Source organism: Mesoplodon mirus (genome assembly GCF_964341445.2).
Source record: "Mesoplodon mirus genome assembly, chromosome: 14".
In the NCBI taxonomy this organism is placed as follows: Eukaryota; Metazoa; Chordata; class Mammalia; order Artiodactyla; family Ziphiidae; genus Mesoplodon; species Mesoplodon mirus.
The window spans coordinates 47,325,229-47,342,765 of record NC_138990.1 but is presented as its reverse complement, the minus strand read 5'-3'; the positions used below and the strand labels follow the sequence as shown (position 1 = coordinate 47,342,765).

Here is a 17,537-nt window from a genome sequence, read left to right as displayed (position 1 = left end):
TTTACTTAGTTTTGGGGAGGGTAAAACACTTAGTTAACTATTATATTTTAATGATCAAAAACAATTCTGTAAAATGAGCACACAGTGAATAGTCACTTTAATGTAGGGTCGCCGACTCTCTGGGCCTGGGGAGGGCATGCAGGTGGTCAGAGCCCAGTCAAAAGGGACTCGCTAGGACTGGGGGAAGGAGGCGGTCAGCTGGGAAAGCAGCTCCAGTCAGCGGGTGGCACGTCCAACTGCAGTCTATAAAAACGCATCTCGGGGCCAGTTTTACTTATGGTGACCGACTGACGTTCCTGTTCCTGATTACCAGCGAGCTAACTAACCCTGGTACAGGACTTCAGCTTAGACAACGCTTTGACAGGCTGTGTCTCTCTTAATCCTCTTGTCCCCGGACGAGGCTGGTGGAGATTTGTCAGCAGTAAATTGTTTACTCTGCACACATTCCAAAGAGGAAAATGGGCCCCTGCGCGGGAAAGAGACCCGCTCCCGGGACGGTTACTCAGCGACGACCTCACGAAACGCCGGGCTGCCAACTCGGCCGCTGCGCCCCTCCTCTGGACGCAGGCGCTGTAGCGGAGTTCTTCCGGCGAAATAGCTGTCCATCCCCCAGGCAGCTGCGTCAATGCTGCGCGCAGCGAGAGGCGGAGCCTCGGCCCTGCGACACTCGCCTGCGACTGCGCCTGCGCGGGTAGTCATGCTGTCAACCAGGCGCCTGGGTCTGGTCTTGCTACCGCTGAGGCGTGTCCGGAGGTGGCCAGGGTTCGGGACGTGTCCATTCCTGCGCTGCCTTGGGCAAGAGCCCTTCGAGAGACCCCGGTTATTGTGTTGCAAATTCTCGTCTAGAGACGCGCGAGATGAAGAAGGAGAGCGCGAGGCGGCACAGAGGAAAGCCCCAGACGCAGAGTCGCCTCCATTTCTCCCTCCGCTCGTCCGGGGACTTGGGACCAGATGTCTTTCGTCACTGGAAAGCCTCAGACCACCGACGCCGCGAAAGGAGTCATCCCCTCGAGAGCGCAAGGGCTCGAGTGAAGACCAGGGCCAGTCGGGTCCCGCACACCAGGGATCTGGGGGTCCCTCACTGCCCGCCTTGGCCCAGTCTGCCACCAAGGATGACGAACTTCACGTCTCCTCATCCTGGTCAGCTACCCGAGAGGTGCCTTTTCGGGCTGGGGAGCTGATTTTAGCTGAGACTGGGAAGAGAGAAACACAATTTAAAAAATTATTTAGGTTGAGCAATGCCGGACACTTAAATAGTAGCTGGGGGGCAGTCCCGTTCAGCGAGATCGTGGGGAAGTTCCCCGGCCAGATACTGAGGAGTTCCTCTGGTAAGCACTTCATGCTGAGGAGGCCAGCATTGGAAGACTATGTATTACTGATGCAAAGAGGGCCTGCCATAACATGTCCTAAGGTAATGCGATGGGAGTTAGGTTCATTTGGTTCCACCAAGAGCAAAACGGATGCAGTACTACAGACATGATTAATGTACTTAAAGCACATCTCAGCACGTTTCAAGTTTTTATTGTTCTCACTTCTTTTTTTAACCAATGGCTATGACTTTTACATATTTTATGATTACTAAGTTTAGGAAGAAATAGCCAGATTTTAATTTTAACTTGGGAGCCTCGATTCTCTGATCTGTAAAGTGATTTACTATATAGAGTGATGTGGACTCACTAGGCAATAAGAATGTGTATTTATTCCCTATAATTCTTAAGTTTGCGAGTTCAGCATTCAAGAGAACGTTGAGGGCTTCCCTGGTGGCGCAGTGGTTGAGAGTCCGCCTGCTGATGCAGGGGACACGGGTTCGTGCCCCGGTCCGGGAAGATCCCACATGCCGCGGAGCGGCTAGTCCCGTGAGCCATGGCCGCTGAGCCTGCGCGTCCGGAGCCTGTGCTCCGCAACGGGAGAGGCCACAACACTGAGAGGCCCGCGTACCGCAAAAAAAAAGAGAACGTTGAACTCTTGGGGGAAATTTTTTAGTACCACTGTGGCGATATTTTAAGCATCATATTTAATCAGGCATGTTATTAGAGGTATATTTTGTCAACAATAGATATCTCACTATGCTTTTTAAAAAAAAAAATATATATATATATATATATTTTTTTTTTTTTTTGCGGTACGCGGGCCTCTCACTGTTGTGGCCTCTCCCGTTGCTGAGCACAGGCTCCGGACGCGCAGGCTCAGTGGCCATGGCTCACGGGACTAGCCGCTCCGCGGCATGTGGGATCTTCCCAGACCGGGGCACGAACCCGTGTCCCCTGCATCAGCAGGCGGACTCTCAACCACTGCGCCACCAGGGAACCCCTAAATATATTTTAATTTTTATTTTATTTATTTTATTTTTGGCTGCGTTTGGTCTTTGCTGCTCACGGGCTTTCTCTGGTTGCGGCGAGTGGGGGCTACTCTTTGTCGTGGTGCGCGGGCTTCTCATTGCGGTGGCTTCTCTTGTTGCGGAACACGGGCTCTAGTAGTTGTGGCGCATGGGCTTAGTTGCTCCGCGGCATGTGGGATCTTCCCGGACCAGGGCTCGAACCCGTGTCCCCTGCATTGGAAGGCGGATTCTTAACCACTGCGCCACTAGGGAAGACCGCACTATGCTTTTCCCATTAGAAAAAAAAATTTTATATGAAAACAGCTAAAATTAGACACTAAACATAAAAGGAATATTATTTATAAGTAAATTACCTACCTAGTTCCTTGTTACAATCTTATGCTAATGATCCATTGCTAGTGGTTTATTTTAATCATTAGTCACAGTCACTGTCCTTGAGCGGAATGTTCCTTTGTAACAATTCCTCCTCCTAGTCCTAGATGAGGAATCATTCATTATTTCTTTAGTAACTACTCACCTACCTTATATATTCAGGGCACTATTTTAGGGAGGTGAAGTGGTGAACCACAGTCCTCGCTCTCAACATAGACTTTATGTCCTAGAGGAGGTGACAAGGAACAAACAAGTAAATGAAAGAATTCGATAATTTCAGGTAGTGCTAAGTGTCATGAAGACAAGTAGATTAACGATAACATTGTGTTGGGTAACCTGGGGGAGGAGAATACTTTATGTCAGGTGGTTAGAGAAGGTCTCTGAGGAGGTACATTTGATAAACGAATTAAGGAAGAGCCAGCCTTGCAAAGATCTAGGAGCAGAGTGCTTGCAAAGGGAAGAGTATTGCCGAGTTCCTGCTGTGGGCCGAGTGGGTTAGGTGAGGGAGAGAATGGTATGAGATGGGCTGTGGTTGGAGATATGAGTATTTTATTCCATGTGCATTGGGTGACTGTTGGAAGGTTCTAAGTAGGAATTCAGTCTCTCTATATATTTTTTTAAATAAATTTATTTATTTATTTTTGGCTGCTTTGCATCTTCACTGCTGCGCGTGGTCTTTCTCTAGTTAAAACGAGCGGGGGCTACTCTTTGTTGCAGTGCACGGGCTTCTCATTGCGGCAGCTTCTCTTGTTGTGGAGCACGGGCTCTAGGCGCGCGGGCTTCAGTAGTTGTGGCTCGCGGGCTCTAGAGCGCAGGCTCAGTAGTTGTGGCGCACGGGCTTAGTTGCTCTGCGGCATGTGGGATCTTCCGGGACCAGGGCTCGAACGCCACGTCCCCTGCATTGGCAGGAGGATTCTTAACCACTGCGCCACCAGGGAAGTCCCTCCACTGACTTTTGAAAGCTGGTCTCCTCCGTAGAATTATGTAGTTTTATCTTAATATTAAAAGTTGGTCTGAGGGAGCAATTTTTAATAAACTTCCTAACAGTTACGTGTAAAGTGTGAACATTTCACAGGGGTCAATATCAAGCACTTTTAGGTTTGGAGTAGAAGTATAAATGGCAACACTCCCTAAATTTTTATTTTTATTTTATTTTTATTTATTTATTTATTTAGGCCACACCCTGTGGCTTGCGGGATTTTAGTTCCCCAACCAGGGTTTGAACCTGGGACCATGGCAGTGGAAGTGCCAAGTCCTAACCACTGGACCGCCAGGAAATTCCCAACACTCCCTAAATTTTTAAGTTAATCTTTTCTGCTGATTTGCATGTTTGGAATACTTATATAAGGACCATTGGAGAGTAGAAATTGTTGCCACTTAAGACTAAAGTGCAGCCCAGTTATTAAAACCTTCTGCTGAGGATTAGGTTTATATTGTTGAATTAGTTAGGAAAGAGATTAAAATTCCTGCCAAGGGAAAAAAAGGAAAAAGTCTGAAAAGATTGTTTGAAAGCCTAAAGTTTTAAAATGTATAGAAAACTCAATAGTAGAGTGATATTTCATAACTTCAGAGGAGTCTCCCATTAGCTTCAAATCCCTTTTGGAAAGAGGCAAGGAAATGAATAAATGCTATTCCCACCCCAGTTTTGGACTGAAATCGCTAGGATATGTGAAGTGGGCTCCCACCTCATTCCATGGAGACCAGGTAACCTGAATGGCAGGAAGCAAAAGCTAAAGTGTGCTAAAGTTTTTTAAAAATTTTATAATTCTAGTCTTATATGAAAGAGCCAAGGAAATAGAACTGCCTTCTCCAGGGCATTTCACTGAAATGGCTACTGGAGCTGCCTCCCACTCCTGTGTGAAGTTATCTGTGCCCCCTCCCACCTCTACTCCTACGTTCCTGGCAGATGGGAGAGGATATGTGTGTCTGAAAGACTTTGAATTTGTTAATGAAACTTTTTGACTAATACACCTTAAGAATTATGTGTCTAAGTATAATTTGGTTCAAGCCTTAGTACATCATTTCAGAAAATACATTTTGGCTTTTAATTAGATAACTGTACCTGTTAAATAGTTTCTTATGCAGCCAAACCTATATTTAATACAACTTTGTTGTGACTCAACAGAGGATCCTAGAAATCCTCCTGTTTCTTTTAGAATTTTCACAGCAGCTTTTGCCAGAGAAGGAAAAGATAGTGAAACCTTACCAGATGTGCTGCTTATTAGCAACTTCGAAAGGTTTGTTATTGGGGGGATGTTGAAGTAAATGCTAACATTTAAATTTTTCTCTCTCTATAGCATTTGTACTATACAGTGAAATGATCAACAGCGTGGTTAGATGTTTGGGAGTTCAACATCAGTTCTACCCCTGACTTGCCCACTTGATTCCTGGCTGTGTGACCTTGGGCAAATTACTTTTTTGATTTCTCATCCTTATAATGGGGATGGTGATACTTTTCTCATATTATTATTCTGATTAAACAAGATAATGTTTGAAAGCAGTTTGCATAGTTAACAGAAGCCTGGCACGTGGTGAAGTTTCAATAAACAGCTATTACTACTATCATCCATGATATTCCTGTTAACAAAACAATTCTTTAGTTATAAAGTTTGGCAAATGAGTCCTCCTGTCTATTCCTGGTATCCTAATTCTAAATGAGCATTCATCATTTCATGCAGAGATTATGTAATAACCTCCTAACTGGTCTTTATACCTCTAATTTTTTTCTATTCTAGTACATCCTGTATTCGTCTCACAGATTAATCTTTATAAAATGCCATTAATATTACCTCAGTGACATGCCCCAGTTACTTACCAGGTTAAGTTCAGATGCGTTAGCATGGATTCAGGTCTCTCCTTACCGCTCCTCCTGAGATGGGCAAACTGTGTTTATTACTCTACCTCTTTTTTGTTTAAAACTGTTTCTACTTTGTGACTGTTTCCTTAAATTCTCTATGTCTTTAAGCTAGGGCAGTCTGCTGATTTCTCCTTTCTCTGAGCTCCTATTCTTACTTATTTTCTGTAATTTCAGTATTATACTGAAGTGCTTCTGTATTTGCTACCTGATTCTTGAATCTCTCATTTCATCAAGTAAAATATAAACTTTTGGTAGGCAGGGCCAGAGTTTAATCCTTTTTTTTTTTCACTTCTTTTCTCCAAGCCCAACATAGTGTTTGTAAGCCTAGGTGCTTAGTACATATTTATTGGTCACAGAGTCACCCATGCTGTATTTCAATCATAGGATATGAATATGATACTGTTGATGATGAATATCCACCCAGGTGATACTGTTTTGGAAGCTGGCTCGGGCTCTGGTGGAATGAGCTTGTTTTTATCCAAAGCAGGTAAGAGATTGGGATAAATGAGTTGAAGTTAGATGACAAAACATTCAATCTGTTCATAATAACGGGAAGTTAAATAGATACAGATGTTTCAGAAAATATTCACATAACTTTGTGATAGAGAGCATTCTCCTTGAAATCAAATGTAAGCAACTGTTTTTCTTTCTATTTTGTACATTCATTCAAGTCATTCTCTGTCTAACCCTCTCTCTGTTTGCTTTCTGTTGTTCCCTCCACGCTTTTTTTTAACTAAATTTTTTTTAGAACATAACATAACTACAGAAAAGTACACAGATCATAAGTGTATACCTCAATGAATTTTTATATCATGACCACACTCACGTAGTTATTACCCAGATCAAGACAGGGAATGTTATTGTACCACTGAAACCTCCTCAAATCCCTTCTCAGTCCTTATCCTACCCAAAGGTAGAAGGTAGCCACCACTCTGACTTTTATCACCATTGATTAGTTTTGCCTGTTTTGAATCTTACGTAAAAGGAATCCTGTAGTATTGTACTCTTTTGAATCTGGTTGTTTTCATTCAACATTCTGTTTGTGAGATTCAGCCATTGCATGTAGCAATGGTTATTTCATTTTAGTTGCTATTTTTGTAAGTAAAGCACAGTTGATCCATTCTGCTGTTGATGGGCATTTGAGTTGAACATTGTGAATAGTGCTTCTCTGAACATTCTTGTACTTGTCTTTTGTGCACACACGTACATGTTTTTGTTGATAATAGTGCCAAGTGAATACTCAGTATGAGAGAATATAGAAGGAGAAGGGTTGTCAGCTGCTGGAGAAGAGTCATATACTATCAGGGGCAAAGAATTATTTTTGCTGTTCATGAATAAATTAATACGTAATATAGAACTATTAAGCTAAAGCTAGATCATGAAGAACTTTCCTGTCTTTTAGAAAGTCTCTAAATATTGTCAGTTGGTAAAAGTACTGCTTGAAGGTAGCACCTAATCAAAAATCAAGAGGTATATAGTAAACATAAATATCTGTTCATGTTCCCACCACTTGATTTCTGGTTACTGTTATTGTAGTTGATTATTGCTCCCTTTGACCACTTAATTCCTCGGATTGTAAGGATTGCTTTGGCTTGTTTGGCTGCCTCTGCAGTGTTCCCTTTCTCACCTAATAATAGACAGCATTCTCTTTTGGTAGATTTGTTTTTTAATCATTCATGTTGGTTTTATTAGTGCATTCTTTTTTAGCTAATAAACATTTTTAGAGCAGTTGTAGGTGTATGTGGGTAGATTTTATAAAGATTACAGATAGACATATACTGAATTAAACTTACACCTTTTGTTTTTTGACCTAATGTCATCACATACAAACATAATCCAACTTATACTGGGTCAGGAAATTCATTTTGGGCTCCTCACATCTTTTGTTGGACTCTTTTCTGTGCATAGTTAAAGGCAGCCATTTCTTTACAATCTGTGACAGATTCCTAAATGCATTTGGCAAAGTGAATTTATAAAAAATTTGTGAAACGAGAAGAATGTTTATATTTCTAATATCTATAGTGTTGGAGGAGTGTCATGGCATAAATAATCCCAAACTATGAGTGATCAAGAAACTATTGCTGTTTACCTTCAGGATGGATTTATTTTCACCATACTTTTCTAAGTGTTTAGCTTATGCTACTATTTTTTTTTTTTTTTTTTTTTTTTTTGCGGTATGCGGGCCTCTCACTGTTGTGGCCTCTCCCGTTGCGGAGCACAGGCTCCGGACGCGCAGGCTCAGCGGCCATGGCTCACGGGCCCAGCCACTCCGCGGCATGTGGGATCTTCCTGGACCGGGGCACGAACCCGCGTCCCCTGCATTGGCAGGCGGGCTCTCAACCACTGCACCACCAGGGAAGCCCTAACATTAATTTTTATCCCTTGAGAACATGATGACTTACAGCTGGACTTACATTTTAAAGAGACATGCTGCAATTTAAACTCTTCATTTTAACTATAGACTGATTGATCTGGGACAGCCTCCAAATGGTATCAAATAACCTCATATAGAGGTGGGTAGAAAATGAATTGCCGTAAGTTAAAATGTAGTAGTTTTCTGTGAAACTGCAGTATTACTATGATAAATAGTTTGAAAGTTTTTCAGACACACACAAAAATACAAGTACTGGGGCTTCCCTGATCGCACAGTGGTTGAGAATCTGCCTGCCAATGCAGGGGACATGGGTTCGAGCCCTGGGCTGGGAAGATCCCACATGCCACGGAGCAACTAAGCCTGTGCGCCACAACTACTGAGCCTGTGCTCTAGAGCCCACGAGCCACAACTACTGAGACCACATGCCACAACTACTGAAGACTGTGCACCTAGAGCCCATGCTCCGCAACAAGAGAAGCCTGAGCACTGCAACGAAGACCCAACATAGCCAAAAATAAATAAATTAATTAATTAAATTTAAAAAAAAACAAGTAGCTTTTAAGTATCTGAAAGGCCTAACTTCATCCATAGCAAAAGACATGCAAATTAACACTACAATGATAAACTATATGCAATTTTTAGATTGATACAGATAAAAAGTTTGATAACTCTTTGTTGGAGAGAATATGGAGAAATAGGCACTCTAATACATTGTTGGTCGAGTGTAAATTGGTATCGTTTTTTTGGAGGACAATTTGGTAATTTTCAAAATAAAAATATTCACATATCCCTTGAGTCAGCAATTCCATTTTTAGGACTTTATCCTATAGATATACTGGCTCATGTGTACAAAGACTTAGGCAAAATAATTTTTATTGCAATATTGTTTGTTGTAGCATAAGACTAGAAACAAGCTAAATGTTCATCGATAGGTGACTGGTTAAATAAACTATGGCATAGTCATACAATGGAACATAATAGCTGTTTAAAAAAATGCAGTAGATCATTAATCACTGAAATGGCATTGGTAAATAAGAAGGAAGGTACAGGACAGTATATATAATAGGTAACAACGTGTGTTAAAAACAGAGAAAGATACTTGCACACTTGTACTATAGGCAGCGACTATCTTGGGAAGGGTAAATAACTATGGTGGAATGATTGTCTCTGATGAGGGAGATTGATTGGGTATTTGGGATAGGGTAGAGACTTTTGTAACCTTGAACTATTTGCATTATTTTTTCACATCCATGTAATATCTTTGCAAAATAAAATTTTGACATTCTTTATGTACTGATTAATACTGTGTAATGTCATAATTTTTTTTAAATTAAGTTGGATCACAAGGACGAGTCCTAAGTTTTGAAATTAGAAAAGACCACCATGAACTGGCTAAGAAGAATTACAAACACTGGCGTGATTCATGGAAAATGAGTCATGTAGAAGAGTGGCCAGACAACGTGGATTTTATTCATAAGGATATTTTAGGAGCAACTGAAGATGTAAAATCTTTAACATTTGATGCGGTAAGTTTTCTAAAATGAGTCCTATGATATTATCTAATACTGAGTACAAAGAAAACAAGGACCACGCTTCTTTTATATGGAAAAGGATCTTCCTTCATTATTTGCCCCATTTCTATCTCTAAGAGTGGGAGGAATATTTTCCTTTAATATCATGGTGGGATTTAGAGCAGAGAGATATACTGAATTAGGTGCCAAAGTTGTTAATAAATGTGGGGTAATGATGAAATGCTAGGAGGAGTAGTTGAGCATCATGAACTTCAACGTTTCTAGGATAAAGGAATAATAATTTGGAAGCAGCATTGGGAGTATACTGAGCCCCGCACCTGACCTCATATTGTGAGATTTGGAGGAATAAATAGCCTTCATTTTTGAGGGAAGAGGCAAGAGGCATCTTTAGACAGTTAAAGTCAGGATGTAGAGGAGTGTTAATTAAAGATGTTGAGGATAGAGGCATATTTATTGTGAACAAAGCTCCAGAAAGTGGAGTGGAGGGATTTGTGAGGAGGTGGAGGAGTGGGAGATTGAGTTAGGGGAGGAGAAGCAGAGTAGTATGAAGGTAAAAGGATAGATGACGAGAGAATGCTATTTTAAGCTGTGAACAGTGATGGTGGAGATGTGGGCCATAGTGCCATTAGATGACCTCAAAGTTTCACAATTCTAGTTTAAGTTGCCTTATCCTTGGTGATGCCATTATCAGTTCATGGCTTGACGCTATGGACTGAGGTCTGGGTAAGAAGTCTTCTTCGCTTTTCTTTTTTTTTTAAAAATAAATTTATTTTATTTTATTTTATTTATTTATTTTTGGCTGGGTTGGGTCTTCGTTGCTGCGCACGGGCTTTCTCTAGTTGCAGCGAGCAGGGGCTACTCTTCATTGCGTTGCACGGGCTTCTCATTGTGGTGGCTTCTCTTGTTGTGGAGCATGGGCTCTGGGTGCGCGGGCTTCAGTAGTTGTAACACACGAGCTCAGTAGTTGTGGCTCATGGGCTCTAGAGCACAGGCTCAGTAGTTGTGGTGCATGGGCTTGTTGCTCCACGGTATGTGGGATCTTCTGGACTAGCGCTCGAACCCGTGTCCCTTGCATTGGCAGGTGGATTCTTAACCACTGTGCCACCAGGGAAGTCCCTTCTTCACTTTTCTTAATTGGCTTTTGGAAACTTAGATTATTTTAGGAACTTTATAAGGGAAACTAGGTGAGAAATCAAGTAAAGTTCAAAGAGGTGATATTTATCAGGACTGGTTCCCATCTCTAATAAAACTAAAGCCAATAGCTACAGTGGCACAGCTTCCTGGACACAAGGACCACAGTTTGTTTTTTTTTCTCATCCTTGTTTGGCTTGCATATTATATAGCTCAATAAGGGCAGAAAGAGGACTTGTTCTATGTAGGCCATCCATAGGAATGTCACAGATACGTGGGAGTTTAATTGGTCATCAGAATTTTGCTTGATGAGCATGAAACACAACAAAGGATTTTAATAGTATTGTTACAGCCTTGTGGAAACCTGCTGAAACATCCATCCCTGTTCCAAAGGAAAGAATACTCCTTACTAGATATTTTCAATTGAATCTCTCTTGAATAATAGTGTCAGATGAATACTCAGAGCATATAGAAGGAGGAGAACTGTCAGCTTCTGGGGAAGAGTCATATACTATTGGGGCAAAGAATTATAGTTGGTGTTCATAAATAAATTACTCATAATATAGAATTATTAAGTTAAAGCTAGATCATGAAGAATTTTCCTTTCTTTAAGAAAGTCTCTAAAAATTGTCAGTTGGTGAAAGTCCTGCTTGAAGGTAGCACTTAAGGAAGGGTAAGCTGTGACAAAGCGAGAGAGAGGCATGGACATATATTGATGAGTTCTTAAGTAGGGGAGTAGAATGTCCAGATTCCTGTTTCAGAATAATTCTGGTGAAAGAAGGGAATTTACGTAGTCTTTGTAGAAAGCTATTGTAATGTTTCAACAAGATATTATGAGGTCCTGACCTAAAGCATTAGCAGTAGGATGAATTTGAGAAATACTAAGAGGTAGATTTGTAGGACTGGATAATTTTAATCCAAATAAAAGCATCAGAACCCCACAGATTCTCAAAAGAGAATTCAAGGTGACTCTAATTCAAATAGTGACTCTAAGTTCCTGATTTGAGTGGCTAATGAATGGTAATGTTGTTAGCTGAGCCATGGAGCTTTGGATTGGCAGGCTTTTTGGTAGTCTTATTTTTGGTCCTTGTTGATAATATACTAAAACTACAGTCACAGAAACCAATTTATGTCCACACTGTTGGCCCTTTGATTAGTCATTGAGATCTTTACTTGGATCTAATAGGCATCTTTTTTTAAGTATTTATTTATGCATTCATTCATTTATTTATGGCTGCATTGGGTCCCTTTTGCTGCATGTCGACTTTCCCCACCTGTGGCGAGTGGGGGCCACTCCTCGCTGCGGTGCGTGGGCCTCCCATCACGGTGGCTTCTCCCATTACGGAGCACGGGCTCCAGGCGCATGGGCCTCAGCAGCTGTGGCGAGCGGGCTTAGTTGCTCCCAGCAGCTGTGGTGCACGGGTTTCAGTAGTTGTGGCTCACGGGCTTAGTTGCTCTGCAGCATGTGGGATCCTCCCAGACCAGGGATTGAACCCGTGTCCCCCGCACTGGCAGGCGGATTCTCAACCACTGTGCCACCAGGGAAGCCCTAATAGGCATCTTAAACTTGTGTCTGAATTCTTAAATATTTCTCCCCAAGCTTATTCTTCCCATTGTCTTAAATCATTTTCCTCAATAGTAAATGACATCTCCATTCTTTCAGTAGCTTAGGATAAAAACATTGGATTCATTCTCACTTCTTTCTCTCACATCTGACAGCCAATTCTAATTCTAATTGGCTCTGTGTTCTCATCACATCCAATGCTATTTGCTATTGCAAGTCACCATCATCTTTCCTTGCCCAGGTCAGAATGTACTTAATGCCACTGAATTGTACACTTGAAATGGCAACTTTTATGTTATGTTTATCACATTCAAAAAAGTTTAAAAAGTCAGACCATGTCTCAAACTCTTCAGTGACTTTTCTCTTCCTGAGTATAGTTAAAGTCTGTAAGATTCTGCATAATCTGTCCCTCCCCATCCCTACCACATCCCCACCATCTGAGAACTCTTCTCTTACCACTTTCCCCCTTTTGTCTCCACTGCAGCGACTGTGGCCTTCTCAGACTCACCAAGTATCCTACAGCCTCAGAGCATTTGTATTTGCTGTTCTCTGCACCTGGAACACAATTCCCCCCTCAATTTCCACAGGGTTACCTTAATCATTTTCTTTAGGTATCTTCACTGACCAGCCTATGTATAAAATAGTACTTCCTTCCCCTGCCCTGTCATTCTATCCTTCATGTCCTCCTTTATAATCCTGTAGTTCTTCATGTCACTCATTACCCTCTGAATTACATATTTATTAGATTTTTGTTTACTGCCTATTCCTTAATTAGAATATAAGTTCCTATGAAACAAAATTGAATATAAGCTCCCATTATATTTTTACCACTTAGCAAAATACTTGGCACATGGTAGATGCTCAGTAAATATTTGGTGAATAAATTAATAATGAATGATGACCCATTATTACTGTTTTTTTTTAAAACACATGAACAGAATAATTTCTAATTTAGTAAATATTATGATGTGCCAACTACATTAGATTTCTAGAGCTATCAGTAAGTCACTTTATTTTCTATTTGACTGTATTTTTGTTTTCAGTTAATTTTTTTGTAATTTCATTTACTCTTTGCATTCATTCGACATCTTTTGAGTACAGCCCTGTATTCTGCAACTGAATGAAGAGTAAAGAAATAAGGGACATGATTCTTGAATTTTAGAACCTCTAAAATTAATATTCAAAACTTTTGAACATAAAAATACATATTTGAGATAATGTGAATTTCTATTGCCAAAAGCTGAACTAAAGCATTGAAACTTTACACATACAGTTGACCTTTGAACAACATGGGGTTTAGGGGCAGCACTCCTACGTGCAGTCAAAAATCTGAGTATAACTTATAGTCGGCCCTCCCTATCTGTGGTTCCAACATATCCAAGGTTCCACGTCTTCAGATTCAACCAACTGCAGATTGTGTAGTACTGCAGTGTTTACTATTGAAAAAAAACCCTTGCGTTAAGTGGACCTGTGCAGTTCAAACCCATGTTGTTCAAGGGGCAACTGTGTGTGTGTGCGTGTGTGTGTGTATGTAGGTATGTGTATAAAATATAGCTAAAGATTCCTGTATTATCGACATCGCCAAGTACAAGACATACCATTACAATTTTTATGTAGTCAAGTACTATGACAAATTGTATAATTGTAAGTATGCCTTTTTGAGAGGGGTAAAATGACAGTCATTAGTATTACATTCTAAAAAATGAAATACTTTAACTGGGTAATTGCTTTCCCAAAGTGTATCATTTCACCTCAATAAGAAAAGAAAACACATGCTTTATTTAAACAAAACTCAGTCTGATTCTCTTTCCCTCACTACAGGTAGCTTTGGATATGTTGAATCCTCAAGTTGCTTTGCCTGTTTTATACCCAAATCTTAAACAGGGTGGTGTATGTGCTGTATATCTAGCAAAGTGAGTAATGTGACTTTTTGGTAATGTTATTTTAAACACAGTTTCATTTTAAGTACTAGGCTAAAGTGTTCATTTTGTAACTGAGTTAAGTGTATATATTATCTCGTAAAACTGTTATGAAGGGCTTCCATGGTGGCACAGTGGTTAAGAATCTGCCTGCCAATGCAAGGGACACGGGTTCAAGCCCTGGTCTGGGAAGATCCCACATGCTGTGGAGCAACTAAGCCCATGTGCCACAACAAGAGAAGCCACCACAATGAGAAGCCCGCGCACTGCAACGAAGAGTAGCCCCCTCTCGCCACAACTAGAGAAAGCCTGCATGCAGCAGTGAAGACCCAATGCAGCCCAAAATAAATAAATTAATTTTTTAAAAAGTCGAAAAAAAACCCTGTTATGAAACAGCATATGTCCCAAATTCAGTTATATTGCTGTTTAAATCATCCTTTACATAAATGGTAATATAAGATGCATATTTCTTCTGATAATTTAGAAGAAAAGTTTTTAAAAGTGTAATGTGAACAATGATATAGTCTCTTTATTGGTTTTTTTTTTTTTTTTTTTGTGGTACGCGGGCCTCTCACTGTTGTGGACTCTCCCGTTGCGGAGCACAGGCTCTGGACGCTCAGGCCCAGCGGCCATGGCTCACGGGCCCAGCCGCTCCGCAGCATGTGGGATCCTCCCAGACTGGGGCACGAACCCGCATCCCCTGCATCGGCAGGCGGACTCTCAACCACTGCGCCACCAGGGAAGCCCTCTTTATTGTTTTTATTTAGTATTCTCCTCTTATGTGCCCTAACTTGCATTTTTACTTTTTTTCCCTTTTGATTTAAGCATAGCATTTAAATTGGGGTAAGAGGTATAGTGAACTTAAATATAAAGTTATTGTTGTAGTAGAAATTTAAACTATATTTTTCACTTTTTTGAAAGCATCACACAGGTTATTGAACTTTTAGATGGAATTCGCATCTGTGAACTTGCCCTCTCATGTGAAAAGATAAGTGAAGTTATTGTCAGAGATTGGTTGGTTTGCCTTGCAAAACAGAAAAATGGAATTCTACCTCAAAAAGTGGAACCTAAAATCAACAGAGATTTACAATTACATTCTCAAAAGAAAATTAGAATTGAAGGTGAGATGTTTCAAGAAGATGACCATGGTGAGCTTCAGTTTTATTTTATGCATGTGTTTACAACAATAAACGGAGAATACATTCCTGAATGTATTGGGCAATACATTATAAAAATATTTCTCAGGGATTTATTATGTTTTTCCTATAGAAATTGAAATGTGGTATTTATTCTGTTAAATTAAAATCTTTTAAGAGACAGAATCATGACATTTCCTGCCTTTTATGTAAAACTCTGATACCTTTGAAGAACTGAACTTCATATAATATTCATATTTTACTTGTGACAAAGGGATTGGCTTATGAAATACTTTAAATACACTAAAGAATGTTTTAAATTTAGATCAGTGATTATCACTGAAGGGAAAGAATTTAATAGGACCCGATATGCAAATAGCTAATATTCCAAAAAGCAACTTCTAGGAGTTTTTCAAAGAACTAAATTTAGGTCCTTGTTGTATGTACACATTACTTAGGCCATAAACAAGTTTTCAGACATCCATTGATTTATGATATGGGCTTATCCATTTGGTTATAAAGCCATATATAGGTTTATCATGTTATCCTTGACAAGTTGTTTCTGTAAGATAACTGTCAGAATAGCTCCAAGACAAATGCTAAAAAAAAAAAAGTCTGAGAGAAAAAAACTTACAGGAAAAGGACAGTAATTTGTTTTTTAACAGTTTTGTGAACAAATTATAAAATATTTTATGTAGCTTACAATACATATTTTGTTCTATAACAGAAGAATCACATTCTGATTTTCCCTATGGATCATTTCCCTATATTGCTAGACCTATACACTGGCAAACTGGTCATACAGGTAAGTTTTTCATGCTATATTATATGGTGTTTTCTTCTCATAATTGCAATGCCCTTACCTTTTCCTCCCTTCAAATTAGCTTTTCTTGTCAAGTTGAGGAAGTGCAAACCACAACTTAACTGAGTACCTCAGATGACAACTGATTTGAAGATGTGAAGAAAAATATCAAAATAGAACTTTGTATTGCAAATCACTACTTTCATAGATTGGTATTTTTAGCTACTACTATAATTTGTATAACTGTTACATGTAATTTTGAAAAGTAACAAAAGCTAGAGAAAGATGTGTAACATTTTGAAACTGCTTAAATGTCCCATTTTGACACTTGTCTTGCAGTTAGTTTGACATTTTGTAGTTAATGATTCCAAGTTTGTTTAGTTGAGCCATCTCATTCTTCACTTCCTGTAAACCATTCCATAGATTTGTCTTTCTTCATGAAATTAGTTTTCTTTTCTTTGTTTGATTGATGGTCATTGGCTACCAAAATAAAATATGCATTTTGAGATAAATTTTAGGTATCTGTGTATTTTAAGTACATATTTTAATGGCTTGTATGTGTCTTAGAAAATAACAAATCTAGGCTATAGTAAATAATAGGGGGAAGACTGATAAGAATAACTATCCTAAAAATTGTAACAAAAGATGTAGCAGGGCTTCCCTGGTGGCGCAGTGGTTGAGAGTCCGCCTGCCGATGCAGGGGACACGGGTTCGTGCCCCCGTCCGGGAGGATCCCACATGCTGCGGAGCGGCTGGGCCCATGAGCCATGGCCTTTGAGCCTGCGCGTCCAGAGCCTGTGCTCCGCAACGGGAGAGGCCACGACAGTGAGAGGCCCACTTACCGCAAAAAAAAAAAAAAGATGTAGCAATTCTTGAATCTCTTATCTTTCTCAGAATCATTTTAACAGTTTGAAAGAACATCAGAATTATTATGTTATATAAATCAAATGTTTGGGGAGTTCCCTGGTGGTCCAGTTGTTAGGACTCAGTGCTTTCATTGCTGTGGCCCAGGTTCAGTCCCTGGTCGGAGAACTGAGATCCTGCAAGCTGCACGGCGCAGCCAAAAAATAATATTTGGAGAGATACACTTTTTATAAATATGAATTAATTAGGACTAGGGCTTATTATTATTCATAGGCACTATGAATAATGTTATTTAGCATTTACCATGTGCCTTACATTGTTTTAAGAACGTTATAATATCTTTTCATTTAATATGTGTAGCTCATCCTTAAGATTATCCATATTTTACAGATAAACATAAGCTTATAGTTATTATTTAAGTATAGATGTTTTATAGGTTTTGAAGTAGTAGTGCCTGGGAGGATATATGCTACTTATCCCTTAGGCTAGAACTACTTAAAATAATGTACATATTCTAAATAACATTTTACATATTTTTCATTCTGTGGAAAAATTTAGTCTAAAATCTCTGCCTTTTTAGACTTTACAGCCTATAGTAGAGATAGACATTAAATAATCACACAAATATAAAACTAAAACTGTTATAAA

General features: G+C 39.9%; 2 protein-coding genes across 5 annotated transcripts in view; one reads left to right on the top strand and one right to left on the bottom strand.

Moving 5' to 3' along the window:
* Nucleotides 1-693: 693 nt before the first annotated feature.
* TRMT61B (tRNA methyltransferase 61B) lies at nt 694-16,397 on the top strand. 4 transcript variants are annotated; one of them, XM_082643296.1, is made up of 7 exons: nt 694-1,411; nt 5,952-6,054; nt 9,277-9,467; nt 13,990-14,081; nt 15,009-15,208; nt 15,951-16,028; nt 16,108-16,395. In XM_082643296.1, the coding sequence occupies exons 1-7, from the start codon at nt 698-700 to the stop codon at nt 16,149-16,151; spliced, it is 1,422 nt and encodes a 473-aa protein (XP_082499422.1). In that variant the 5' UTR covers nt 694-697; the 3' UTR covers nt 16,152-16,395. The 4 variants fall into 4 exon arrangements, with proteins under 4 accessions (XP_082499422.1, XP_082499421.1, XP_082499419.1 ...); XM_082643295.1 differs by having other exon boundaries at nt 15,009-15,235; nt 16,108-16,394; XM_082643293.1 differs by having other exon boundaries at nt 15,009-15,235; nt 15,951-16,397.
* Nucleotides 16,398-16,403: 6 nt separating this feature from the next.
* Nucleotides 16,404-17,537, bottom strand: part of SPDYA (speedy/RINGO cell cycle regulator family member A) — a 31,666-nt gene continuing 30,532 nt past the window's right edge. Inside the window, exon 6 of the mRNA XM_082643297.1 lies at nt 16,404-16,505. Coding sequence (XP_082499423.1) covers nt 16,417-16,505 — 89 coding nt within the window. The 3' untranslated portion in view covers nt 16,404-16,416. The remainder of the gene's footprint in view (nt 16,506-17,537) is intronic.

Excerpts from the sequence above, each read along its gene's own strand:
- TRMT61B (XM_082643293.1), top strand. The coding sequence starts at position 698 with ATGCTGTCAACCAGGCGCCTGGGTCTGGTCTTGCTACCGCTGAGGCGT. Across the intron at positions 6,055-9,276 it reads CTTGTTTTTATCCAAAGCAG|TTGGATCACAAGGACGAGTC; the intron begins GTAAGAGATTGG and ends TTTTAAATTAAG. Across the intron at positions 15,236-15,950 it reads GTTTCAAGAAGATGACCATG|AAGAATCACATTCTGATTTT; the intron begins GTGAGCTTCAGT and ends GTTCTATAACAG.